This window comes from Fundulus heteroclitus, unplaced genomic scaffold (genome assembly GCF_011125445.2).
Source record: "Fundulus heteroclitus isolate FHET01 unplaced genomic scaffold, MU-UCD_Fhet_4.1 scaffold_96, whole genome shotgun sequence".
NCBI lineage: Eukaryota > Metazoa > Chordata > Actinopteri > Cyprinodontiformes > Fundulidae > Fundulus > Fundulus heteroclitus.
Genome location: NW_023397428.1, coordinates 300,398 through 318,050, shown reverse-complemented (window position 1 = coordinate 318,050; position 17,653 = coordinate 300,398). Strand labels below are relative to the sequence as shown.

The window sequence follows — 17,653 nt, the reverse complement described above, 5'->3', positions numbered from 1 at the left end:
TTCCCCCAGAAGTGAGGCCTGAAGAGGGAGATCCATGGCAACTAAGTATACCCATTGACTCAAGTGCTCTACCAGGGGTTACCCCTGGCACCCCCATAACTATGGCTACCAAGTCAGATGCTGGAGTAGCAGGTACCCTTGATACCTCCAGTCCCAGTGACCCACATTTCACCGCCCTTCTTAAAACAGTGGGGGACATACTTGAGAAAGTCCCTAGGCCAATTGCCCCAGAGAATACAGCTTTTCGAAGGTTGCGTCCCTTTTCGGGGACTGCACCTACCCCCAACGGAGAAGAGAACCTCGATACTTGGCTTATGCAGGCCCGCTTAATGGTTGATGAGTGTGAGTGTTCAGACAGTGAAAAGCGCAAACAAATTATTGAGAGTCTCAAGGGTCCAGCACTGGAAATTGCACAGGCTGTTAGGTCCAGCGATCCCCAAGCCACTCCCCAAGATTATCTGGGAGCTTTGGAACAAGCATTTGGTTCGTCTGAGTCGGGGGAAGATCTATACTATGCTTTCCGGGAGTTACAACAACGTTCAGGGGAGCGACTCTCTGATTTTTTGCGACGTATGGAACACGCCCTGACTAAAGTAGTGTTCAGAAGCGGGGTGATGGCATCACAAAGAGATTGTATAAGAGTTGAGCAACTTCTCCGAGGGGCGGTGGAATCTGATTTGATGCTGGTGCAGCTGAGGCTTCGTGAACGCAAAGAGACACCTCCGTCCTTTTTGCAGTTATTAAAAGAGATAAGAGAGGAAGAAGACCAACAAGCTATGTGGCAGAGGCCAGGCCTTTCAGTTACAAAAACGGCTGTTAGGCAAGTACGAGCTGCTGATGACGAGCTTAAGCCCCAGGATGCGGCTAAGCTAAAGCAAGAGATAGACCACCTTAAGGTCCTTGTAGCTAAGTTGTCTGCCAAAGGCTCTGGCCCCAGCCTTTCAGTCATGGAATCTAAAGCTTTGTTGGCAACCCGAAAGGATGTAGTAGGCCATGAGCAGGAAGTGCACATGTTACAACGTCAATTAAGTGACTTGCAACATCAGATACAGATAATGGCCGTGAGCCAGCGCCCCCCTAACCCCCGAGAATGGAGACCTAGAGATACCAATGAGCATAATAACCGACGAATGACAGGCCGCAGCAAATGTTTACCATCAGAGGGGCCAGGGGACTATTTTTGCTACCGATGTGGGGAGGATGGCCATGTCGCTACGCGCTGTGATGCACCTGAGGATTCAGGTAGAGTTATTACCCGCTTGATTCGGTCGTTGAGAAAACAAAAAGATGGCAGACAAGAGGCATCCTCCAGCCGGGCAGGGATCACAGATACTCATGTAAAGCGCATGTCCAGTCGCAGTGATGAACTTACCTCACCATCTGAAGTGTTACCGGATGGGTTAGTTGGAAGGCCCTCTGTAAGTAAGATCATTGTCGAGGGAACGGAGTGTAGTGCACTAATGGACAGTGGCTCTACTGTCACCATCATTTTTAAGAAGTGGTATAATGAGAATCTGTCACATATCCGAATCCAGCCCATTTCCAGTCTGTGCATTTGGGGTTTGAGTGAGTCCAGCTATCCATTCAAAGGTTATGTGGCCATTAATGTAAAGTTCAAGGAGGATGGGCCCAGTGAAAAGCCTCGAACTGTACTGGCCTTGGTGTGTCCGGATCCCCAAGGGCCAGACCAGGTACCAATGATCATTGGCACTAATGCTAGAGGTTTCCACCATGAACCAGTGTCTGACCACATGGCCTCGACCTCACATCAGGCCGCGTCCTGGAGGATTGATACTCGTATGGGGGGGCCTGTGACGGGTCCAACTGAACATAGGGTTGGCCAGGTGACATGGACTGGGCCCGGACCACTTAAGTTGACTCCTGGAGAAGCGCGCATTGCAGTAGGTAGGGCCTCCATCCACACCCCTGGAGCTCCTGGGATATTGGTCCTTGACAACTCCGACACCCTGCCGCAGGGGGTTGTTTCACCCCCCTGTGTGGTCCTCCCAAAAAACCTGGATAAGAGTCATTGTGCTGTGCTGCCACAAAATGTCTCCCTAAAAGAACGGTGCATCTCAAAGGGTACCGTCATTGCTCAGATACATACTGCTGACGTTGTCACCGAGGTAGATCAGGGCCATCCCTCCACTAGTAGCCTCTGTCCCGAGCTATTCGATTTTGGTAGCTCCCCTTTACCCGCAACCTGGAAAAATAGGTTGTCGCAGAAATTGTCTGCTTGGACAAGGGTTTTTTCAGTAGAGGAGTGGGATGTAGGGCTAGCAAAAGGGGTGGAACATGAGATCCGTCTCAGTGATCCTAAACCATTTCGTGAGCGATCCCGACGTATTGCGCCCGCAGATATTGACGATGTGAGGCGTCATTTACAAGAGTTGCTGGCGGCATGGATAATCAAAGAATCCCGTAGTCCCTACGCCTCACCTATTGTGGTGGCGAGAAAGAAAAGTGGCAAGATTAGAATGTGCATCGATTATCGCACTCTCAATTCCAGAACCATGCCAGACCAGTATACTGTACTGCAGATAGACGATGCATTGGACTGTTTGACAGGCAGCAGATGGTTTTCAGTGCTTGACCTGCAAAGCGGGTATTATCAGATACCGATGCTGGAGGAAGATAAGGAGAAAACCGCTTTCATTTCCCCCCAGGCTTTTACCAATTTGAGAGGATGCCACAGGGCATCACCGGGGCCCCTGCCACTTTCCAAAGATTAATGGAACGAGTGGTAGGGGATATGAACCTGCTACAGTGCATTGTTTACTTAGATGACATTATCATTTTCAGCCGCACGCTGGAGGAACATGAAGAGCGCCTCCTTAAAGTCCTCAATCGGTTAGAAGAGTTCGGCTTAAAAGTGTCCATCGACAAATGCCAGTTTTGCCAGACACAAGTCAAATACGTGGGGCATGTTGTGTCTGCCAACGGTGTGTCTACTGACCCCGAAAAGCTCAGGGCAGTTGCCCAGTGGAAACAGCCGACTAACCTCAAGGCCTTGCAGTCCTTCTTGGGTTTTTGTGGCTATTATAGGCGTTTTATTGCCCATTACTCCGCCATAGTTCGTCCACTTACTGATTTGACCAGAGGCTATGCCCCTCCTCAGAGAGGGCGCCCGCCGAAGTCCACCCAAGACCAACCCTATTTAAACAGGTCTGAGCCTTTCGGGGATCGATGGACTGCCGAGTGTACTGAGGCCTTCATAAAGATAAGGAACTGCCTGACCAATGCTCCAGTGCTTGCCTTTGCCGACCCCAGTAAGCCCTACATATTACATGTAGATGCAAGTTTTGATGGATTAGGGGCCGTGCTAAATCAAGAGTACCCTGAAGGCTTACGCCCTGTAGCTTTCGCCAGTAGGAAACTCAGTGCCTCGGAGAGAAACTACCCAGTCCACCAGTTAGAATTTTTTAACCTACGTGTTGTCCTCTGCCAAGCTGAATGCTTGTGGGCACAGGTGGTTAGCAGCCTTGGCCACTTACAATTTTGGAATTCAGTACAGACCGGGACGTGAGAACATTGATGCAGACCTGTTGTCAAGAAAGGAAGAAGGGGGTGACGAAGGGGGTGCAGAGGAGGAAGGGTGGATACCACCATCCGGGGTGAAAGCCGTCTGTAAAAGTCAGTTTGTCCCATCTCCCGGGAACTATTTCGAGAGGAGTTGACCAACTGGGAGCATCTCCACACTGCATTCCCCATGCTTATGTACACCCTACTTGGGTTAGTGCTAAGTCATTGGAACAGCTGAGTGTAAACGACTTACAGTTAGCTCAAGATCAAGATGTGGTCATTAGTAAGGTGAAACGAGCCTTGGCTGGTGGTCGGCGCCCTTATGTCCCCTTACGTGATGATGCTGAGGTTCATTTATTACTGCGAGAGTGGCCCCGGCTAGTTCAGCGGAGTGGAGTCCTGTACAGAACAGTTTGTAAGAGGTTAGGGAGAGAGGTACTCCAGCTTGTCCTCCCAAAGCAGTTTCGCCCCCAGGTGCTAAAAGCGCTGCATGACGATGGGGGGCATTTGGGCATCGAGCGGACTATTGAGCTAACAAGAGACAGATTTTATTGGCCTAGGATGGTCGCGGACATTGCCAGTTACATACATAACTGCGGGAGATGTGTAACACACAAATCCCAGCCCCACCGAACAGCTCCTCTCCGCCAAATGACCAGTAAGGGCCCACTTGATTTAGTTTGCATTGAGTTCTTGTCGATGGAGCCTGATTCTCGTGGTATTGCAAATGTTTTGGTTGTAACAGACCATTATACCCGATATGCTCAGGCTTATCCCACGAGAGATCAGAAAGCCCTAACAGTCGCTATAGTCTTGCTGGAAAAATTCTTTGTCGATTATGGACTACCTGCCCGAATCTACTCAGATCAGGGCCGCAATTTTGAGAGTAAAATAATCAAGGAACTACTTGCGGTGCTGGGTATCAAAAAATCAAGAACAACACCCTATCACCCTCAAGGTGACCCACAGCCCGAACGTTTTAACCGGACCTTGTTGTCTATGTTGGGTACACTGGACCCAGTGAAGAAGAGGTGTTGGAGCCAGCAAATTGCCGCTATGGTGCATGCTTATAATTGTACCAAAAGTGATGCGACTGGCTACTCCCCGTACTTTCTTATGTTTGGATGTTTCAGTGCTGTGCAGGAGGGAGAAGAGGAAAAGTCCCACAGGAGATATGTGGAGACACTTAGGAAAGACCTGCAAGATGCTTATGAACAGGCTGTGCAGGCAGCCGACAAGAGTCATCAACGCAACAAGCGGGCCTATGATCGGAGAGTTCGCTCCCACTTGTTAGACATAGGTGACAGAGTACTTGTCCATGCTTTTGGAGGCACTGGCAAACAAAAACTTAAGGATAAATGGAACTCTGTGAAACCCGAGAAGTGAAACCCGAGAAGGGCGCAGGGTTGGTGAAAACTCTGCACCGAGACCACCTGCTACCAGTAGGCTCCCTTGTAAGGTTACCCGAAGGGTCTGATGAGGCTAGGGAAACACTCCACAGTGTGCCGCAGACACGGCAGCAGTGTTGGGCTCAATCAGAAGGAGTGGGGGCTGCTGGTAGTGAGTCAGATTCTGAGGACGACGAACATGCGTATGCCCCTACAGCAGTGACAAGCTATGCACCTTACCCGTGCCCCGATGGGTCGCCACCGTCAGTGAGTGATGGTGAAGTGGGTACCAGCACACCTCAGGCTCCTGATGATATTGAGGGGATTATTCAGGAGGATAGTGATGACTTGCAATTAGATCTGGGAAACCAAGTTGAGCCAGGGGAGGGTGAATACTGTAACCTGTCCGACGGGGATGGTGCTGAGATACAATGCATTCCCCAATTTCAAAGTTCGGGGTCCCTCGGAGAGGTCGGCTCTCGCTCGGGTGACAGTTTGGGGAGCGGGGAACAGGCAAGAGATATTGCCCCGCGAGAGGGACGAGTGGTCAAGCCTGTGATTCGTTTCACTTATGATGAACTGGGGAAACCCTCTGACCAGCCATTGGTCAAACAGCGTAAAGGGATGAAAATATGTATATCCTGGGATGGGGAGTTGACAAAGCAGGGTCGAGTGGTTAACTGTTTAACTATTAGTATCTTACCTGATGACAGTTGTTAGTTCAGTCTGTTGAGGACATGCAGACCGTTAGAAAGGGGGGAGTGTAACCCCAGTGTTACAGAGGGTATGTTTTTTTTCATTAAAAAGGAACCTAGCCACGGCCAGATGCGGCTTGTAGCTACTCAAGTTAGCGCCCTGGTTTCTGAACAACCAGTGGTTCCACTGAAGTAGCCGGCGTGGGAGCAACGCTGCCCGGATAGCGCCCTGGTGGCCAGGACAGCCAGAGGCTCCTCCGGCGACGAGGGAGGGACTTCATCAGCCACCCGGTCGGACCTCTTGTGCGGCCAGGACACAGGGTTTTCCCCGCTTCACTGGAAGACTGAGACTACGGTACTGTGAGTAAAGGACCGTTGGAGAAGGACTATTTCTTCAGCTAAACCAGTTAACAGGCCTGCAACGATTTGTTTTGGGGTATTTTCTTTTATGTGCCGGCTATTTTTTTTAGTACCTGCGCAGGAGTTTTGAAGCTTTTGTATTAGTGTGGCCACCCGTTTTCTGTCAGGTTCAGATGTGATCTGCCGTTAGTGGCTCAAGAGTACTTTCTGTACTGAGGGGGGATTTATGAGGAAATGATCGTTGGTGTTATTTGGTGTGTTTAAAATAAAGGTTTATTTGAAAAAAAAATATATATGCCTGAATTTTGACCACTCACTGAATAGTTCCATATTTTGAGGTATAGCTACATAGAGAACCCACCACGCTTAAGTGATCATAGGACATGATTTGGGTTACATGAATGTTTTGCTTTTTGCTGTGATGTCACTCATGGGTTTCGGTTAATTCCACTGCAGGTTGGAGACTCGAATGATTTTTTGGGACTCGAACACCAACCACCGGGATTCACAGGTAACTTGCAAAATTTGACATATAAAAATTGTCTTTTAGTTACAGACTGTCTTGGGGGCATAAACCAGTGGACAAGAAGTTCCCAAGCAATGTGAAGTAGGTGCTCCATCCCCAGACACTGACTGAGTGTGCCCTAAGGTTGAAAGGAGGAGCTGAGAGGTGGTTCCAGTGGAGCCAGTGTGGGCCAGCACCCAAATTCCAGAGGTCATGGAAGGAGGACCAGGAGGGCCTAAAAGAGACATTTGGGAAGAATAGGCCCTGTGACATCCTGGTTATGGTGCAACCTGTGACAAATGGGAAACATGGGTCCTGTAACACCCCGGGGACTTTTCCATGTGACAAATGGGACACATAGGCCCTGTAACATCCCGGATAGGATGCAACCTATGACATATGGGAAACATGGGTTCTGTGACCCCCCGGGGACATTATAGTGTGGCAAATGAGAGATATACACACGGTGAGGCCCAGTTAGGGTACAAACGGGTGGAATCAGTGACAAATGGGATAAATACACTGAATTACACTGGGTAGAACCGGTTAAGGTACAATCGGGTGCAATTGGTGACAAATGGGAAGCATACACTCAAATACACTGGGTAGACCCAGTTAGGATACAATCAGGTGCAATCGGTGACAAATGGGAAAAATACACTGAAATACAATGGGTAGACCCAGTTAGGGTACAAACGGATGCAATCTGTAACAAATGGGAAAAATACATTGATTTACAATGGGTAGACCCAGTTAGGGTACAAACGAGTGCAATCTGTGAAAATTGGGAAAATACATTGATTAACATTGGGTACACCATGTTAGGGTCCAATTGAGTGGAATCTGTGACAAATGGGAAAAAGCCATGGTTTTACATTGGGTAGACCTTGTTAGGATACAAACGGGTTCAATCTGTGACAAATGGGAAAAAGCCATTGAAATATACTGGGTAGACCTGGTTAGGGTCCAATAGGGTGGAATCTGTTACAAATGGGAGCAACATACTTATACACATTATGAGACTTTGTTAGGGTTCAACATGTGACAAATGGGAGCCACATGTGACATTCGGGTGGAATTTCCTTATGCCTTAACAGGGCCCCAGTATGGTATGGATAGGGATTTAACAGGGGTAGCCCAGGAAGATACATGGGTCTGGAGGGATCCTGGGGCCTTACGCCAAAAAACCCTTTCACAGATTTATAGGAACTGAGTCTCATGAAAACTACAGTTGGAGATATGTTGAAGAGAAGGCCTGGGGTGGAGCCTCTGCCTGGGGGAGAGGGACCAGGTAGGGCCCTGGTGGTCTGGAACTCCGGGCTGGAGGTTCAGGGGGCTGGGTGTTGGTGGAGATTAGGCCAGGGATGGAGGCTCTTCCTGGGTGAGAGGGACTGGGCAGGGCCTCTAGCTCAGCCGTACCAGGGGAATATAAGTATTCCACCATACCAGGGGCTCGAGGACTCTGCTTTTTTATCTGTTTCTGATTGTGGGGGTGCTTAAGAGCGGGTACCACGGTTCGGCTGTTTGTGCAGGTTATGGAGGTGTTCCAGCCAGGGTCCAGGAGGGTCCATGGACTTAAACTGGACCCCCACACTAGACCTCCAGAGAACCAGGGGCATACATCATCCTTCAAATAGAATTATTATTACTATGTCTACATATTTTATGTTATTTACTATTTTCATTGTATTTATCATATATATTTACTCTTTACTACTAAGAAGTTTTAAGGTTTTAGATCTCTCTCTCTTATAGTTGCAGAAGGCCTGCAGAAAGCAGAGAAATATGTTGTGACTATGATAAGTGTTTTATGAACTCTATTCGGCCATCTGGGGTGCTGCACTGTGTGAACTGCTTGGTTTTATCTCGAAGGTCACAGTTATTTTGCTTATCCCTACCCCTTAGCTTGACAATGGAACCAGGGATTCCCTTTCCTAATAAATAGAGAGGGGGCGACGGATTTGCTTCAGATCGGATTTGGACATCTGTATTAAGCATCTCCGTTCGATCTCCTTGCAAGATTATTTGAAAACCAATCTCATTGTTGTCTCTCCTTCTTGTGTTGTTAATGAATGTTTTAGGTGTTTGAACCTGACACCTTCTCTACCCAGAAACAGAGAACCCTAGCTGGGCATGAACTTCAATGGAGCAGCCCCTGGTTCTCCAGAAACACCAGGTTCCTGAAAAATCAGGGGGCATCCATGGAGCTTTTTTACCCAAGAACGGAGCACCCTAGCTGGGCATCAACTTCCATGGAGCAGCCCCTGGTTCTCCAGAAACACCAGGTTCCTGGAAAATCAGGGGGCATCCATGGAGCTTTTTTACCCAGCAACGGAGCACCTTAGCTGGGCATCAACTTCTATGGATCAGCCCCTGGTTCTGCTGGACCACCAGGGCCTAGCAGAGCCAGGGGCATCCATGGAGCTTTTTTACCCAGCAACGGAGCACCTTAGCTGGGCATCAACTCTGGAGAGGCAGCAGGAAAAGAAGAAAATGTTTTGGGAGAAGAAGACATCATGAACAATTGAACATATTGACGAAAAAAAAGAAAATTGTTATCACTGAAGTGGTCTTATAAGTTCAAGATTCTTAAGACCTTGATTACAAGAAATGTCAGGATAATGGGTGTGTTTTGCATAGTAATTTGATCTTTATTTCAGTGGTATTCTGGCTTGCTTGGATTGGAGCACTCCTAACTGGTTACATCCATCTGTAAAGATGGATGTAACCAGTTAGGACTTGGTGTTGATGGTGCAGACAAAAAATAAGAATACAGTAAAAAAAAGTAAAAAGGATATATATACAGAAGCAATATACATTCAGTAAGCTTTGCGTTAATGTAACGCAGAAGCTTGTAAGTCCTGAACGGGGAGAGACAGTGTCCAGTGTCATAGGCGGCTCTTGGCCTTGTTCATGAGGCTGGTAGCAGATGGGAAAAAATGTTCTTGTGGCGTACAGGTCCTGGAGAGATGGAAGATTGCAGGCAATCACCTTCTCTGCAGACCGGATGACACGCTGCAGTCTGCCCTTGTCCTTGGCGGTGGCACCAGCATCCCAAAAGGTGATGGACGAGGTGAGGATGGACTCATTGATGGAAGAGTAGAACTGCACCATCATTGTCCTTGGTAGGTTAAATTTCTTCAGCTGCAGTAGGAAGTACATCCTCTGCTGGGCTTTTTTGGTAAGGGAGTTGATGTTCAGCTCCCACTTTAGGTCCTGGGAGATGATAGTTCCCAGGAAGCGGAAAGACTCCACAGTTTCTATGGCAGAGTCACAGAGTGTGATGGGGGTAGCTGGGGCTGAGTTCTTCCTGAAGTCCACAACCATCCCCACTGTTTTTACAGCGTTGAGCTCCAGGTTGTTCTCACTGCACCAGGTCACCAGATGGTCAGCCTCCCACCTGTAGGCAGACTCGTCACCATCAGAGATAAGTCCAATTAGAGTGATGTCGTCCGCGAACTTCAGGAGCTTGACAGACTGATAACTGGAGGTGCAGCTGTTGGTGCAGAGTCATGTTTTGCCAGCTTCACATGCTGCTTCCTGTCAGACAGGAAGTCTGTGATCCACCTGCAGGTGGAGTCGGGCACATTCAGCTGGGAGAGCTTCTCCTGAAGCAGAGCTGGGATGATTGTATTGAAGGCAGAGCTGAAATCCACAAACAGGATCCTGGCGTAGGTTCATGCAGAGTCCAGGTGCTGGAGGATGTGGTGAAGGGCCAGGTTGACAGCGTCGTCTGCAGAACTGTTGGCTCTGTAGGCAAACTGTAGGGGTCCAGGAGGGGATCAGTGATTTATTTTAGGTGTGAAAGCACAAGGCGCTCAAAGGACTTCATAACCACAGAGGTTAGAGCGACGGGTCTAAAGTCATTAAGTCCTGTGGTCCTTGGCTTCTTGGGAACAGGGATAATGATGGAGGATTTGAAGCAGGCTGGCACGTGACATGTCGCCAGTGAGGTGCTAAAATGTTATATATGTTTTATCATGTATTTACTCGTTACTTTTAAAAAGGTTTTAAGGTTTCAGTTTGAGTGTTTTTCAGAGGGCCGCTAGCTCTCTCCTATGTTACAGAGTAAGGCCTGGTGCAAGAAACAGCCTCACCATAAATGTTGATTGTTATTGTAAAGCTCTACCTTATCTGTGATTAATTTCACCCAGCCATGTGGGTATCCTCCTTTTCCTGGTCACTGAATTGTCAATTGTGAAGGTTGTTCTGTATACCTGTTATAAGAATTATTATTCTGAAGTCACTATGGCCTCACACCACTCGGACAGAGGAGGCCTGGAGACCTGATGTCTGTGTATAAGATCCACTGTTTTCTGATTGCAAGGCCAAATGCTGCAGCTGCTGAGGGATACTGATTGTTTACGATAGACTGTCTTTGTTTTGTCTCATGGGAAGGCCACGGTGCAGTATTAGGGGAAGCCCGAAAGCGAGGCAGGCAGAGACAGGGCAGACAGAGACCGCAGCGGAACCGTGGGGTGCGATTACTTTCCATCTATGTGAATCTCTGCTCTGTTTCTCAATAAAAGTGCTGGAACGTTATACCACCGTCTCGTCATTTAGTAAAGATGGGAACTCAGTTACTATTGTTTAATATTCCACCCAAAACCTCCCACAACAATACCTGAAACTGCTAGTTTATGATGTCAAAGGTCACACCAAAGTACATTTCCCCCTTCCTTAAGCTCTGCAAATGTAACTAGGGCCCTCTCTCTTTAAGATAATAAAAGAAAGGAAGCAGCAGAGTGAATTTCAGAACAGAGGAGAGATGTAAAGGAATTCATCTCTCTGCTTGTCTCCTTGCAATAATTAACCCTATCGTCTCTCTCTTTTTGTTGTTTAATGAATGTTTTAGGTGTTTAGACCTGACACTAAATAACTCTCAACCCTACACTTTGGCAGACAAAAAGGAGTAATAAAGTTCTAATAATGCTTTACAACCACATAAGCACACACTGAGAAACTGAACTTTGAAGAGATTTGCAGCAGTGAGATAATCTAGTTTTATTATTTGTTCTAGAGTTTACATAATAAATGCATTTGGACCAGAAACTTGCAGGAATCCCAGTACAGCATTAAGTACTGGTCAAACTGTTTAATATGTAAACTTGTTTGTTGGTTACACCTGACACTATATTTTCAACAACGATTTATGTCCACTCACAAAGCAATTCTCTTGAATAATAATCTGAATAATAAAAACATTCAAATTTCTTGTTTTAAATAGTCCCTGTTTACAAACATCTTTATCCACAGTCAATTTTTGTTGCTTGTTATTAATGCAGAAAAAAGTCACATATAAATCCCAATCACAATTATGGTTGAAATATAGCAATATAGCATTGAGCAGCGTAATAGCTGCCCACTGCTCCCAAGGCATGGTGAAATACAGAAGACAAACCTTGTTGTTAATGTTAATATGTTAAAATAAAATAAAAATAAAATAAAAAATAAAATAAAAGTTTGAGTCAAATAACCTGACTGTTCTGAATTATTATGCTATATCAAACATTATTTGGTTATGGCAAGACAGTTGACGCTGATTACTTTCGCAACCAACGCAAGAGATGTTAAATAGTTCTCTCAGACATTTCTTGTGAAAATCGTACGATTTTAATGGTAAAAAACCCTTTAAAGTTTTAATAATTGATTTAATATGTATTTATTTATTTCGTAAATGACCATGCTGTTAGTGGGATAATGCCTTTTGAGGCGTCCATTATGAAAAACAATTGGACTTTGTGGAGGAAACCGTCTTCTGCTTCACATTGAACAGTTCATGCCTCCGCATTGTCCATTCGTTTCTGATAATGTTCAGGGAAAATCGTACAAAACTCAGCCTTTCTCTGTACAGCTGCAATGCTTTTGAATAGTGTACGTATGGAACGAGACATACAAACTGGTTGCGTGTGTCCGTTACTGGGAAGCGGGCGTACGTACACAATACAAATTCCTACAATTCGCCCGCTTTGTCCAAGTCGACCTTTTGTACGGGCGTGCTGCCTTCTGTACACCATGTGATGGCGCTCTCTTCTCGATTTAGCAAATCGGGCGGGATCAGAGGGGGGCGTGTACAAAAGGAAGGATCGTTGTACGGGCCTGGTTACAATGGTTTATTAGCCCACCCAGGATAGCGCCACCAACGTGTCGGAAAGTGCACTGCACGAACACAACTACGGGTGGGAGGGAAAAGTGGGGAAGCTTTTGCTATCGGCTGAGACCTTGGCTTATTTAATTATGCGTGTTTAGGAGGGGCCAAAGTGTAAAGAAGGAGGGATGCTGTACGGGACTGGTTCCATTGCTTTACAATGGCTTATAAGCCCACCCAGCATAGCGCCACCAACTTTTCGGAAAGTGCACTGCACGAGCGCAACTACGGGCAGGAGGGGAAAAGTGGGGAAGCTTTTGCTATTGGTCGAGAGCGTGGCTCATTTAATTATGCGCGTTTAGGAGTTGCCAAGGTGTACGGAAGGAGGGATGCTGTACAGACCTGGTTCCATTGCTTTACAATGGCTTATAAGCCCACCCAGCATAGCGCCACCAACAGTTTGGAAAGTACACTGCACGAACGCAACTACGGGCGGGAGGGGAAAAGTGGGGAAGCTTTTGCTATTGGCTGAGACCGTGGCTTATTTAATTATGCGTGTTTAGGAGGGGCCAAGGTGTACAGAAGGAGTAATGATGTACAGGCCTGTCCAAATATCAAAAGCACCAATGGTGATGGGAAATGGTACTGCAGCATATGGCCAAGAGTGGAACTCTGGGCCCGTTTTTATTTCTGAGCTATGCCACCAGCCAAGCAATATTTGATTTGTGATTATTGAGGCCTTTGCAGCTGATGGATTTGTACCAACCTTATAAATTATCATGTTCTGGAAGTGCTCTACAACATGCCACGAACCACATCTTCTTATCTCATTGCTAAAAGGAAGTAGCTATAGGAAGGGGATACAGGTGTGAGCTTTGCCCTGTTGGTAGATGCCTCAAAGGGGCTCCTGTATGCCGAGTTGGAGCTGGAACAGACACACCGTGTGTGAGCTGTGTGCCATCAAAGATTACACTTTTTCACCTTTTGACCCCTACTGTGTCCACGTGGAACCACTCAGGGAGTTCAAAATCACAGGTTCTGCTCCTCATAAGGTCACCTACAAAATATGTTAAAATCAGCCTCCTGTGAAAAAAAACAACAAAAGCTGATTGCCCCAAAAAATCAGCCAACTTCCTAAGGGCTCAAGACAGTATTTGAGTCTCAAAAGCTGAGTTCTAGCTCACCCCTCAACCGACATCTGTGATTTTTGTGCCCACTCGAGCCCATGTAGCTCTTTTTTGTCTGCCAGCAGCTAGTTTTTTCACCTTAATGAGGCCTTAATTGGAGCCACCTAGAAAGCAGTGTTTTGTGCCACTGTTCGGCATAGGGGCAACGTAGGGTAACAAACTTGGTACCAAACGAAAGAGTAAATCGAGACGATTGAAACAAATATTTTCCTAATTTCTTAATAGGACTCTGGAAGGAAAATTTGGAAACAGATTTAATAATAATTTTAACATTATCTTTTAAAAAGTGGCATTTTTCTTGAGGTCCTAAATGTACATATCGCGGTAGGTTACGTAAATATAAAGGTTATGGGCCGATGCTGGGACTCATTGGAAATTAATATTTAATAAATATACCATTGTTGTCTGAAACTGCACTACACGACCACAACTATGGGCGGGAGGGGAAAAACAGGGAAGCTTTTTCTATTGGCTGAGACCGTAGCTTATTTAATTATGCGCGTTTAGGAGGGGCCAAGGTGTACAGAAGGAGGGAGGCTGTACAGGCAACATTGAAGTATAAAAGGGCTATCTACCCCCTACATATAGGGGCTAACAACACCACCCTCCACCTAGAGGAGCAGGGCTCGAATCCCACCTCAGCCATCAGATTTTAATTTACAACATGAAAATAAATATATATCTGAGACTTTTTTTCTAATTTCTTAATAGGACTCTGGAAGGCAAATTTGGAAACAGTTTTAATAATAATTTGAACATTATCTTTTAAAAAGTGGAATTTTTTTTGTTGAAAAATGTACATATCATGGTAGGTCACGTACATATAAAGTGTACATATCGTTGGAGTGACGTACATATAAAGTGTACATATCGTGGGAGGGACGTACATATAAAGTGTAGATATCGTGGGAGTGACGTACATATAAAGTGTACATATCGTGGGATTGACCTATATATAAAGTGTACATATCGTGGGATTGACTCAGCAAAAGGGATGTTAGAAATTTGAAACAATCCCATTTTAAGTGTCTCTTTGGTTCAGTCTGGGTGCAACTTTGGCATATAAGCCAATTTTTAATGAGTTTGTAACGAATAAATAAAACATTGTTTTATGAAGTTCAGCATGTGGCCACCACTGTTACAAAGTGTAACCTGCCCTACCAAACATTTAGATATGTTGCCTAATGTCTGTCAGAGCTCCAGCAGAGGGGGGCATCATTCCAGCACTCTTATCCAGCGGGAGGCCCTCATCCTGGGGGAGAGGTCTCTAACCAGCCCCCCCCCCCAGCCTGGAGCTGGCATTTTAAAATATTTTTCTAACTTCAAAATAGGAGTTTCTGCAATTTCTGTGTGCCTGTGTGCTTGCCTCAGCAAAAGCGATGTGTTAGAAATTTGAAACAATCCCATTTTAAGTGTGTCTTTGGTTCAGTGTGGGTGCAACTTTGGCATATAAGCCAATTTTTAATGAATTTTTAACAAATAAATAAAACATTGTTTTATGAAGTTCAGCATGTGACTACCACTGCTACAAACTGTAACCTGCCCTACCAAATATTTAGAGATGTTGCCTAATGTCTGTCAGAGCTCCAGCAGGGGGGGGGGGCATCATTCCAGCACTCTTACCAAGCGAGAGGCACTCTTCTTGGAGAGAGGTCTCTGACCAGTCCCCCCCCAGCCTGGAAGTAGGAGATTGAAAGTTTTTTTTTTTAATTTCACATTAAGAGTCTGGAAGCTATATTTGCAAACGGTTTTAATAATTATTTTAACATTATATTATAATAAGTGCCATTTTTTGAGTGCTTGGTGCCTATGGTAAGGCAGGTGGGACTTATGGTATGGTGGCTGGTGCCTATGGTATGGTGGCTGGTGCCGATGTTATGGTGGCTGGTGCCTATGGTAAGGCAGACTTCCAGAAGGGGGGCTCCAGTCAAGCATTCTGACCCAGCAAGAGGCACTTTTTTTGTTGAAAAATGTACATATCGTGGTAGGTCACGTACATATAAAGTGCACATATTGTGGGAGTGACGTACATATAAAGTATACATATCGTGGCATTGACGTACATATAAAGTGTACATATCGTGGGAGCGACGTACTTATAAAGTGTACATATCGTGGGATTGACGTACATGAAAAGTGTACATATCGTGGGAGGTGACGTACATATAAAGTGTACATATCGTGGGAGGTGACGTACATATAAAGTGTACATATCGTGGGATTGACGTACATATAAAGTGTACATATTGTGGGATTGACGTACATATAAAGTGTACATATTGTGGGAGTGATGTACATATAAAGTGTACATATCGTGGGATTGACGTACATATAAAGTGTACATATTGTGGGAGTGACGTACATATACAGTGTAAATATCGTGGGAGTGACCTACATATAAAGTGTACTTCCAATAAAAAGTAAAAAACAAAGCAACTGGACTTGTTTTCCGTAGTTGAAGACGTTTCGCTTCCTCTCCGGGAAGCTTTTACAATTCAAAAAGTCTGGAGTAATGTGGAGTAACAAGCTTTATACCATTACCAAACAAAGGCCTTGTAATGGCTTAGATAACATGCAAACTCAACCATAACGGGTCCACCCCTTAGTAATGGACGGTCGTTAAAGCCATTAAGCCAGCAGATTGGACTGAAACTGGTCCACTCCTCTGTAACGAGTCGTTAGGGTTGTTATTGGCTTGCCTTAAAGGAACAATGTCTTGATCGCCTGAAGGAGGATGAGAGTTAAGGGGACAATTGGCCAGAATTAATCATATAGCTGTGTTGTACGTTTTTGAGAGTTGGAACCTAAGGCCTCGTCCTCTGTTTAAGGTTGGTTTTTCTCTCTTAACGTAGATGGCTTCCTTCACACCCCTTTCAAACCATCTGTCTTCTTTGTCCAAAATAAGAACATCTTGGTCCTCAAAAGAGTGTCCTTTGTCCTTAAGGTGTAAGTGAACAGCAGAGTCTTGTCCCGAGGAGGTAGCTCTCCTGTGTTGAGCCATGTGTCTGTGGAGAGGTTGTTTGGTTTCTCCAATATAAAGATCAGAATCTTCACCAGCATATAAAGCGTACATATCATGGGAGTGACATACATATAAAGTGTACATATCGCGGTAGGTGACGTACATATAAAACGTACAGATTGCGGTAGGTGACGTACATATAAAACGTACAAATCAGAGGAGGTGATGTACCTATAAAACATACATATCGTGGTAGGCGATGGACAAATGAAACGTACAAATCAGAGTAGGTAATGTACCTATAAAACGTACATATTGCGGTAGGTAATGGACAAATGAAACATACATATCAACATAGGTAATGGGCCGATGTTGGGAGTCTATGGGCCCTGTACGGCCGGTCCACGTTTCGGCCGCCTGGCCCCTCCCAAAACGCGCCAATTCGATGGACGCATGGCTTCGATCAATGGGCGAACCTTTCCCGTTTTTCCTCTCCCGCCCGACGCTGCAACAGGCGCCACCCCCTCTCCGACAGGTTGGTGGCGCTGAAGGCCCGTCCAACGGCAATGGGAGTCTATGGGTCCTGTACGGCCGGTCCACGTTTCGGCCACCTGGCCCCTCCCAAAACGCGGCACTCCGACGGATGGGCGGGCCGACCAATGCGTGAACCTTTCCCGTTTTACCCCTCCCGCCCACCGTAGGCCATACGGCCCTCCCCCGCAACACGGCCGTACAGGCCGTACGCCTCGCGACCCTTCCCACGGGCGCCACACTGTGGATGGAGCCAGCGCTGCGAGCAGAGAGGGGCTCCAATTCGGGGGGCCAAGCACGGCAGCGGGACGGCGACGGGGCACTGCACGGCCCCCGGCCGGCACGCTCAGCGATTTATAAGGGGCCCAGCCTGGCCGCGGCGAGCCTCCGCCCGCCGCCGCACATCCCTTGGCAT

The 17,653-nt window shown here is 46.5% G+C and overlaps 1 protein-coding gene across 1 annotated transcript in view; it reads right to left on the bottom strand.

Annotated features, from left to right (window-relative positions):
• Positions 1-17,653, bottom strand: part of LOC118562532 (F-box only protein 3-like) — a 36,595-nt gene extending 18,942 nt beyond the window's left edge. Inside the window, exons 1-2 of the mRNA XM_036134961.1 lie at positions 17,642-17,653; positions 17,404-17,560 (exon numbers count right to left, since the gene is read on the bottom strand). Coding sequence (XP_035990854.1) covers positions 17,404-17,560; positions 17,642-17,653 — 169 coding nt within the window. The remainder of the gene's footprint in view (positions 1-17,403; positions 17,561-17,641) is intronic.